The sequence below is a fragment of the Pygoscelis adeliae genome, unplaced genomic scaffold (genome assembly GCF_000699105.1).
Source record: "Pygoscelis adeliae isolate BGI_AS28 unplaced genomic scaffold, ASM69910v1 Scaffold195, whole genome shotgun sequence".
NCBI classification, from domain to species: domain Eukaryota; kingdom Metazoa; phylum Chordata; class Aves; order Sphenisciformes; family Spheniscidae; genus Pygoscelis; species Pygoscelis adeliae.
Genome location: NW_008824757.1, coordinates 383,870 through 394,389, shown reverse-complemented (window position 1 = coordinate 394,389; position 10,520 = coordinate 383,870). Strand labels below are relative to the sequence as shown.

The window sequence follows — 10,520 nt, the reverse complement described above, 5'->3', positions numbered from 1 at the left end:
AGCCAAAAGGCTGAAGAGAAGGTGAGGACAAAATGGGGTAGCAAGGTTTAGCTGGGAAGAGCAGATGCAAGACCTTAATAGAGTGACTTACCAAGCCATGACTGGAGGGCCAGTTGTGGGAAGGTGCTGAAGGTGACAGTGGTGAGCAAATGCTAGGGACACTGTGAAGGGTTTGCTAAGGCATATCGACTAATGTCCAAGCCTCCTTCAGGCCTTCCTATATCAGACATGGGAGAGAGGCCCTGCTCGTGCACTTACACCCTCACTTATGCCTGTCTGTGTTCAGGTCAGAACCTCTCGACCTCCGTTTCCCCTTCGGAGGAGATCCAGGTTCATGAATCGGAACCTCCTCACTGCTGAGGAAGCTGGTCAGGCAGGGTCAGAGGTATTTAAGGCATGGAGGGGCAGCAGAGCCTGGCCTGGCCCTGTTCCCTGAGGTGAGGTGAGGAACTACGGGGCAAAGCAGCTCCTGTTGCTAGAGGAGCTCCACAGGGACCACTGAGACAATCAGTGCATCCTCGGTGTCAGTGACACCAACAAACTATGCTGCAACCCTGATTCCTGGCTGTGGGGCGGAGGTGTCAGGATCCTGGACCTTTCCCTTTGACTAGAGGACATTGTCCTCTCCTTCTTCCCGACCCCCTGCTGGGAAGGCCCCAGGTCCGTGACCAGAGCAAAGCTTGCAGAAAGCGACCCAGCAGGGAATGGCTGAGGAGGTGAGGAGAAGCGGCATTAATGCTGCTCTCATGACTCTGTGCAATGAGCGCCAAAGCCCAGATCCTGCGAATGCCCTACCCCATCTCCAGCCATGGCCAGGTCCCATGTGACACTGGGGAGATTTTGTGCGCCAAAGCCAAAGCACAAAATGAATATCACCTCCGTGCAGGTCTGGCCCGGTCTTGGGACACCCCAGCCTTCAAAACACCATTTACTATAGCACAAAGCAATCAGGATGCTACAAACCTGAGCGACTGGCCTTCTTCTTTGACCAAGAGTAGTGCTGTGGTTTGAGGAGATAGCTTCATGAAAGGGCACCAAATACACTCTCTGCTTGCAAACAAGTAGCGCAGGAGAGGAGGCCACCCTTCTCTTTCTTTTGTGTGACACTAGATGACACTAAAATGTTGTGGCTGAGCTGGCAGCAGCCAACCAAGGTCACTTTAAAGGTTGACCATGACTGGGGAAAGGTGTCCAGATGCCCACTCAGTTTAACTGACATTGAATTGCAGCATGCACCACACAATTCAGGAAGCTTCAACAGCTGCTAGTAGAGAAAATAAATATAGATTGTTCATTGGAAGACTTGGGGGGAAAAAAAAAAGTCCTAATTGAACTCAGTCATTTCACTTTAACACTCTGTTTCTGCATTGTTTGTGGCTGATGGAAACCAAACACATTTCCATCTGCGTGTTAAATTACAGGCTTACAATTTCTGTGTAGAAAACACTCCAGAGCCAATAGCAGTTACAAAGGCCAACTGTGAAACAGTAGGAAGAAAAAAAAAAATCAACACCATTTATTATTCACATATTGCATTACAAGTGTCTCTTATCAAACTCAGAGTATAATTTATATTATTCATGTAGAAACTCATATTCAACACCACATAGAAATAAAAGCTAAATACGTGTGTGACAGGGTTTCAGTGACATCCTGATCGAACGTCGAGGCTTGGACCGACGAGAAGGCTGACGACCCAAGCGATTAGTGCAGGAGGGACACAGCCCGGCGCCCGCTTGCCCAGTACTACCACTCTACTGGCGATTCTTTATTGCTGTAAAACACGACAGGGATGGTTCCACGGGTACCAGTTTGCAAAGGACTGGGAAACACGTTGGGAAGACTCGCGCAGCCAGGCATAACAGACTGGGTTTCAGGAACAGTTCGAAGTGCATCTTTTCCAAATGCAGAGTGACACAGATCTCCTCTCCTTCTGACCACAAATATTTTGTCGATCATCTGAAAGACCAGTTTCCAGACAGCAATGCCTCATTGGTCTGTTTTAAGAAAGGTTGGATCAGACTAGACCTTTAGTATATGCCTGTCATCACTTGCTCTCCGAGCATCTGTAGACATCCTTCTCCAGGTCTACTCCATCCTCTGTGGTGTCTCTCTTGGACAAAATTTCCAGACTTCTGCTGCTGAAGACAAGAAAGAAAGAGGAAGAGGTAATACTGTTTCCATCCTGGTTTCTTTGCCTTGAATTTGCACCTTTAGATTTTTTTTGCCTTAAGTTCAGAGCTCCAGGTACCCACCTTAGCTGGGGGGCATCTGCCCCTGTGTTGTCCGCCAGGTCGGTGCCGCGGGTCTCGGGCAGCAGGACGCAGAGCAGCCCTCCCACCACGGGGGCACTCCCGAAGATGGCCATGGGGATGGCCCGGTGGTACTGGCCCAGGAGGCGGATCAGCGGGGCCATGATCCCCGCCACTCGTGCCGACATTGAGCACAGCCCCACACCGGTCTGCCTGGGGAATTGAGGGGCAGTGGGAGGTGCGGGCAGGGCTCAGCATCCCCTGGCCTGCTGTGGGACTGAGTGCAGCCATGGGGACAACCGGGCTCTTGCCCCACCACTGCCACCAGCCACGGTGGAGGGAAGCTCCAATGCATGGGGAGACCTCACCTGACGACCGTGGGGAAGAGCTCTGCGGAGTAGACATAGGAGGTGGAGAAGGAGGCCGTGGCCGTAAACTTGCCAATGATGGCCAGGACAGTGGTCACCACGGGCTGGTCTAAGGGGAGGAATAGAGACTGCCGCTGTGACCTCCGTGGAGAAGGTTCAGTTGGGACCAAAGGTCTCTGCAGTGGGATTTCTTGGGACAGCCCTTTCTAATGGACTTACCAAGCAAATCTACCACCTAACCCACTGGAAATCATTCCTAGTGCACACTTTCCTGGAAAATACCCTCTGGACAACTGACAAAGAGAACCCAGATTTCTCCTGAGGCCTTGGGCATTTCCTAAATCTGCACCTGGAGTGAGCCACTGAGCCACCACGTGTCTTCAGGGAGTGCTTGGTTGGAAATATCATGTCCATGAGCTTGAAAGCATCGTGCAGCACCTCTCTTTCCTTCAGCCTTACTCACAGCACTAGCACAGCAGCAGGGGTGAGGGTACGGACTGCGGCAATGTGTAGGCAGAAACAGATAAGGGGGGGGACATTTGCTTTTCCTGTTCACCTAAAGAAGGGAGACATGGTGGCTTTTAAAACACCTCTTCTGCTACACCTTTCTGAGAGGAGGTGGTGGTGTATGATAGGTAGAGGTGGTGGCGTCTAGTGGGTGGTGGTGTGTAATAGACACTGCCTGCCAAGGGCCAGGAGCTGTGGAAGGGCCAGGCACAGCTCTGAAGGAAAACAAAGTCATGCAGAGAGGAAGCCAGCACGTTGGGAGCACAACCCCTCAGGCTGTGGCACTAGAGGCATCCTAGCCCCTGGGAGCGAGTGTGGGCCTGCGGCCAGCCGGGCTGGGAGGATGGGTCTGAACCAGAATAGATCTGGCAGGGGCTCTGCCCGGCTGTGTTCTTGGGCTGGGAAGACGTTGTTCACCTTCAGGGATGCCAGTGATGACGAGACACATCAGGCCAGACAGCAGCAGGAGAACGGCCTGGGTTTTCTTCCTCCCAAACCACTGCAGCAGGAAAATGCAGCAAAATCGAGCTGGTAACTCCACTGCCCCAAAGGCAAGCTGCGTCAGGTAGATGTCCAGACCAAAACTTGTCACGTTAAGGCTCAGCCCATAGTAGACAAGGCTGTCTGCAAACCTGAAATTCAAGTAAAGTGGAATAGAACATGCAACCAGATGGGTTTTCCAGGGGTTTATCCTCAAAAATTAGGGTTAGACCACACACAACTTATTTAAACTCTCAGCAATCTCTGTTTTAGGACGTAGTTACATGAGATAAAGCAGTATGGATCCCCATATGTTCAGCAACTTTTAGACTGCACCCAGAAGTTCTAGGGGGGCACAAAACTGCCCCAAGGCCCAGGGATTGCCAAAAGGTGGAATTACTCCAGCCTTTCTCACAAAACCCATAACATCTTGAATAATCAGCTTCTCCCCATGCCCAGACAAGGTAGATCTGGTCCAGTATGGGGAGACAGAAAGATATCAGATGAACACATAGACATAAACATGACCCCAAAAATCACATAAAGTGAATTTACAGTTCTTGTCAACCCTCAATATCTTCTTTTCTTCACCTAGAATTTTGGAAAGAGGGGACCAGGGGATGTCTTACCAGGCGCATGACATGATTGAAGTCACCTTCTGGAGGTGCTTCTTCCGAAAGAGATCCAGAGTACTTCCAGACTTGGTCTGCGTCTCAGGCTTCAACTTCAAAATGCAGAAAGCCAAAGAGTCAGAGCAGGCAAAGGAAAGCCCTGGCTAGCTCCTTTTCCATCTGCAGTCAAAGGAAAGCCTCAGCGGAACAGGTTTGTGACCCCAAACTGCTCTGGGAGGGACGGCAGCCCAGTGGGGCTGGGCTCCCGTGCCTGTGCTCTGGGTGCCCAACACACTAGTTTGGTGCCTAAGAGGTTCCGAGGTTTCCCCAGTGTAGGGACTTTGGGGTGGGCAAGGAGGTAACCCCCCTTCAGGCATTTATGCACGGAAAACCACAGGCTAAACAGAGACCTCGTGCTCATCCTCTAGACTCCTGCAATCCTCTCAGAAGAAAAGCCAGGGAAGCATTTGGGTCCTTTCCATATCCCAAGGTGGACTCCAGAAAGCCCCAGACTGAGCCTCAGCAGAAGCTGTGCCTCTTCCTTGACCGTGCCTCTGTACAACGCAGCTGAAGCTGGAGTCACCCACAGTCCATCCCCAAATCATCCCCAGCAGGCACGGAAAGTTGTTTATCAGATGACCTCAGCTCCAGTGGCTGCTGCAAAGGCAAGCGCAGAGGAAAGTCTCTGAAGACAACTAGCAGTTCTGCACGCCATTACACGTACCTGCTCAAGGAGTCCTGGTGGGATGGTGCGCTTGTTGACGGATGCTGCCTTCTGAAGGACCTTCTTAGCTTCTTCTATTCTGCCTTTTGTCACCAGCCACCGAGCTGATTCTGGTAGCACCCTGCCAAGGAGATGAAATCAGGAGATGCTGCTGCGCCCTGCTGAGTTTTCCCACAGCCCGTCTCCCTGCAGCCATGTCCAGCAAGCAATGGGCATCACGTGTGATGGAGGGGGTCTAAATACCTCCCCAGGTCGGGTTTTCCAGGCCTACATTTAGGCCCCAAAGGCCACATTTGAAGACCTGAAGCAAAGCAGCTGCTGCTCTCAGGGGTCCAGTGCCCCAGTGAGATGTGCTGAGCTCTGCAGAAGCCCTTCCAGCACCTGTACTATAATGGGACAGACCCAGCCTGCTCCTGAGCTGCTGCTTCCTCACTGCCACCCCTCACACTTGCTGCTGTCGTGTCTGCAAGGGGTTCTGCCCTTGTCCTGCTTACCGGATGTAGAAGAAAAAGGCAAATATTGGAGCAGATCCTGCAATCTCCAGCAGCCTCCAGTTGCGAATACCGTAACTCAAGCCAGCCAAAAGCATCTGTCCGATGGCGACAAAGCAGTGAGAAATAAGCACTGCCTTTGGCCGGGAGGAGACACCAACCCATTCGGTAGCTGAGAAGAATGAAGGTTCAGGGTCACCCTTTTCAAAACCTGACAGACTATCTTTTGCTATTGCATCTTGTAAGGCCATATCTGTCTGCCTCAGGGCAAGGGCATCCTACTCACCCAAGGCCAAGGTAGTAATCAGGATTCCTGACACCGAAGCCCCCACGACACATCTGAAGGCCATGTACACATAGAAATGGGGCACAAAGGCAATTCCTACACCAAACAAGCCCTGGAGGAGGATGGAGATCAGAAAGATTGGCCGACGGCCTATCCTGTGGAGGAAGAGGGAAGACACAGTTGGTATCTGGAGAGACCCCCATGGGGATGGGGAAGAGCCCAAGTGGAATACAAAGTGATTTGAGAACCATTCACACCAGAGGAGATTTGGCACCCGTGTGAACAAAGCTCCGTTATACGCCCCAGGAAGTAACCGGCAGGAAAAGCAGCATCTCCACTTTTCACCCATCGCGGTGCTAGCAAAGGCAAAAGGAGAAGCTTCTAAAGGAACCATCCCTTAAAGAGCCCCCATGTCCACTCTCTTGAGAGCAGTGAGGATCAGACTGAAACGGACTGTAGTGCTGGTTCCCCTGTGAGATACCCTATACACATGTGCCCTTCTCCCTTCCATGTTCCCTGTGTGGCCATGTCCTCTAGGGAGCTGAGGACTTTGGTCCGGGTCACCATGAGCTGAGCAGAGCCACAGGAAGGAGGGACATATGGTCTGGTTAACACAGCTGAAGGTAGGTCCAACTCTGTGCCCAAATGTAGGTTTCTGGGATTCCTGGAGACACCCTTGGGTGGCTAGACCTGTGATTCCTGAAGAACCCCTGTGACGGTGTGCTCCCCTGCCCAACCTGACCTTTATCTCCTGTAACCCTGCTCAAGCGATAACGACCAGGAGCAGTCGTTAATGGATGCTGATAGTGATAGCTTCGTCCATTAACGAAGCTGATTTGGGAGCCAGATAACAACACAATAGCCCTTGGTTATTGTGAGAAATACGCCCACCTAACCACAGTTATCAGTATGCAAATATGACTATGAGTCAAACATCTTCTTACCCTTATAAATAGTGTTTGAGCTCTCCTGCACAGCAGCAGGCTGCACGCCAGGATCTCCCCTTGAGTAGGGACGCCTCTCAAGGTTATTCCTCGAGGTTGAGAGATTCCTTGCCGCAACAGATACTCGGTAAGTGACTAAAAGCATGCTTAATTTTGAAATCTTAGCTAAGTGATAAAAAGGATTGATTGTGCATATATAATCCTTTAGACATAAACCGTTGACCAAGACTGGGACTAGGATTGGATCCAGCCACACCTAAACTCCTCTCTGAGAAGTTTAGAAAGCAAGGGGGTCCTTTCTGAACCTCATGACTCAACGGGAGGGTCTTCCTGACAGTTTGTCTGACCCTGTCCTCCATACAGTAGATAATCAAGTGTACTTCGCCATGAAATCTTGTTCACTGTCACATTTACCATTGAACTTTGTTAATTCACACCTTAACTCACTGTTTTCTATCAATCAATAAAGTATTGTGCTTCTCTCTTACGAGTGAAATGCAGTCTCACTCCATCCGCGACAACCCCCCCATAAGGCTGTATCTGCCTCCTTCTCTTTTCAACCCTCAGACATCTACAGACATGTCAGGTGGCCCCAGATGCCCTTGCTCAGGCAAGGTGATCGAGTCCTGTGGAGGGAGTATTTCATGCTCAGTGTATGGACATCCTGAACTCTCAGCTGGGTTGTCTCTGGGTGCCGGACGATAACTCAGGGAAGGTGGCTGTGTTTCCTCACCTGTCACTTAGTGGCCCAAAGATCATGGCTCCTAGGAGAAGCCCCAGCATGTAGATGGACTGGGAGATGTCATTCAGGTCCTTCCTGTCACACACCAGGTCAAACTGGAGGAAGGAAACACAGCTGCTTTTGCTCTCAACAGACCCCAGCTGCTTTCTGAGGGTGGGCAGCCCTTCTGGCCCATGGTGGACCCAGCAGTTGGGTGCCCAAGCTCTCGGTCCAGCCCCTGGGAGCAGAGAATCCACCCCCAAGGATGCGAGTCTCCATGGTGTGCAGATAGGACACAAGTCAGAGGTGGGACAGGCATATGAGGTGCTCAGCCTGCCGCTTCATCATGGTGCACATCTCCCGAGTGCTGGGACCTGCAGGACTCCCCTCCAGCCCAGGTATCCCCAAGGGAGCCTCCTGGTTGGCAAGTTTTCCTTAAAGTGGGACCTTCGGATAAGAGCCCTAGCAGCTTGCTTCTCTGGCTGCAAAGGCAGGAGAGGGTGGAAGGAGGAGGAGGGCAGGAGAGCAGTGTTTTCTTTGGTAAAGGAGGACTGGCGTACGAGTGGGAAGGGATGCAGCAGCTGCTGAAGAGCCTCTAGAGAAGCTGGCTGTGAAATGGACACAGTGCTCGAGGGACCCCAAGGAGCCTTTGCAAATGCCAGAGGCTGGACTCTCTCCTCTGGTTTCAGCTCAGAGGAAGGTACTCACAAGAAAGTGCTGGAGCTGGAAGTGAGGAAAGGAGGGAGGGAGCAGGGAAGAAAGGAGGAATGAGGGAAGATGAGAGAGGAACGGAGGTCCAGAGAGGGAGAAGTTGGGGATGCTGACAGACAGTGCCTTTGCTCAGCTGTGTGGCCCATGGGATGTCTTGTTGCAGCCCTGAAGGTCTCTGGAGGCCCCAGAAATATCAATGACAAGCCCTTGGAAGGTAAATGTCTTCCACAAAGAAGGTAATGTGAGGAGAACCAGGCTGAAGAATAAGGGAAACTGTGGCAGGGAGTCCCAAAAGATCCCTCCGGGCAAGACACATCATGGGTTCAAGGGCCTGGAGACTGGAAAGGGGAGGGATGGTGGGCAGGGCATTTGCTGGACTCACACCTCCACCGTCTCTGCCTGTGGCCCCCCCTGGGCATCTACATCATGGTCTTCCTGCAACAACCTCCCAGGGATTACAACTGCGATCTGTATGATGGAGCCAAGGTCCCCCAGTACCCGGTGTAAACCTCAGCCTGACTGCACCACAGCTAGTTACCAAACTACAGGACAGGGTACGCCCACCCCTTCCCTTCCATGTCCCCAGCACGTTAAAAGGCGATTACAGACCTCGGTCAGCAGGGACGGCGGTTGTGCTGAGGGGTACACCCAGCCATTGCTGCACTTCTCCGTGGAGTTCAGGCCGTACGCCATGATGGAGCCGAGGTCCCGGTCCACCGGCGAGTACATGGAGCACTGCTCGTACGCCCCGTCTGCGTCCCGGGGCAGGGTGAGGTTCAGCTGCTCTTCCTCCGTCAGGTTGGGGCCGACGGCACGGATCCAGCTGGTGTCGCAGTGATGAGGCACATCCACAACCATGAACACTTGGCCAATCATTTGGAAAGGATTAAGAAGTAGTGGGAGGGAGAGGAACAGTACCAGCAATTTCTGATATAGCCCAAACTCCCCCAGAGCACTTATAAAATCTCCAAACTCAGTCATGGTGACTATCGCTATGGCCAGGCTGCACTAGGGCACATTGCTTAAATAGGCAAATATTAATGTTTAAACTATGTGAGCACTAAACCCCTAATCAGGTGTGGTAAAATGAGCACTTGTATCAGCACGTTCGTCCATTATGGTGATATACTGCAGTCCTCCAGGGTGTACTTTGTCACCAGCCATTCCCTCCCTGTTCTTGGGCCCAGAACAAAGGTGCCAGAGCATTGCCACTCTTGGGGACAGCGCAGGGACAGCTTGTCTTGTCCCAGCCTGGAGTTTCTCCCCAGGCCTCCTGAAGGCAACTGTGCTGCAGCACAAGGTTTTTGTCTGAGACATGAAGTTGTGACTCTGCAAATGAGGCCTAATTTTCCTAAGTGTGGTGAAGCAAACAGAGTAAATTTGTGGCTCTCATTAATGGCTTAATGGATATATAGCCCATCCTGGAGACTGTAGGAAAGAGAAGCAGAAAAGCACTTCTCTGGACCAGGAAATACAGCTGGTAGTCAAGTAGACTTGGTCTTGACAGCTGTGTCCCAAGCTGTGGGTTTTCATTTGGCCCATGTAGGAATCCTGGTTAGTCATAAAACTAGATCTAAACTACAGTGTCTTGGGGAGAATCCTAAAATGGATTTGGCTTAGAGATTACCCTTAAAAGAAACATAGCATGTTATGCACACAGGCATACAGAGCACACAGGATTTGGGATAAGAAACAACACCAACTTGGCTTTGCCTGAGGTTCTGATGTCACTTGAAAAGCAGATTGACCTGATTTCTGCTGCACGCCTGAGCTGCTTCCTGGACAGACTCCCTGAGTGGTTTGTATCTTTATTCCTGGAAACTGGAAAGCTGGATTGCCCTTAGCGTATGAAATTCGGTGTGTAATTTGGCGAAGGTCTCCTGGCTTTCACCAGAGTGATAAGGACAGGTCACTAGACACTGACCTGCTCACTTCAAGTCTCCTCTCAAATTCTTTGTCCTTCACTCTCAACCCAGATAGTACGTCTGAGCCTCCAGCAAACTTACTGAAGGATCACACAAGTCGGGGTTGGTGTTTCATGAGTGGGTGTGGCACTAGCATGCTTATGGAAGTGGGAAGAGGGTTAGAAGATAGGATCATAAAACATCACCCCCTAAGCTGGGGTGGGGGAGAGAGGTCATACTGGTTAATGCTATTGGGAGTAAAGGAAGAGAGGAAGTAAATGTTACTTAGAGTTTTGTAAATTCACACCAGCGATGTGCATGTATCGTGCACGCACCACACAGCCAAACATATCACTGGGCTCTGGATCCACATCCTCAAATAAGAGGACTTGCTATTATTCAGAGACATGCCTTGAACAGAAGGTTGAGCTCAGCAACCTCCAGAGGCTCCTTTTACCCTAAATCCATCTCTGGCCATGTCGTGGGATGACTTGGCCAAGGAGATCCGCTGTGGCAGAGGC

At 51.3% G+C, this 10,520-nt stretch overlaps 1 protein-coding gene across 1 annotated transcript; it reads right to left on the bottom strand.

The window, feature by feature from the left end:
* Positions 1-2,047: 2,047 nt before the first annotated feature.
* LOC103916504 (solute carrier family 22 member 13-like) lies at positions 2,048-9,076 on the bottom strand. The gene is made up of 10 exons (XM_009323503.1): positions 8,705-9,076; positions 7,397-7,500; positions 5,720-5,874; positions 5,437-5,605; positions 4,943-5,063; positions 4,237-4,331; positions 3,545-3,759; positions 2,621-2,729; positions 2,256-2,465; positions 2,048-2,141 (listed from the first exon to the last, which is right to left on the bottom strand). Exons 1-10 carry the CDS (start codon positions 9,074-9,076, stop codon positions 2,048-2,050), a joined length of 1,644 nt encoding a protein of 547 aa, XP_009321778.1.
* Positions 9,077-10,520: the final 1,444 nt, after the last annotated feature.

Coding starts and splice junctions, on each gene's coding strand:
- LOC103916504 (XM_009323503.1), bottom strand. CDS start 9,076: ATGACTGAGTTTGGAGATTTTATAAGTGCTCTGGGGGAGTTTGGGCTA. Junction 3,760..4,236: donor TCAATCATGTCATGCGCCTG/GTAAGACATCCC, acceptor CTTGAATTTCAG/GTTTGCAGACAGCCTTGTCT. Junction 2,730..3,544: donor CATCACTGGCATCCCTGAAG/GTGAACAACGTC, acceptor TCCTCCCCTTAG/ACCAGCCCGTGGTGACCACT.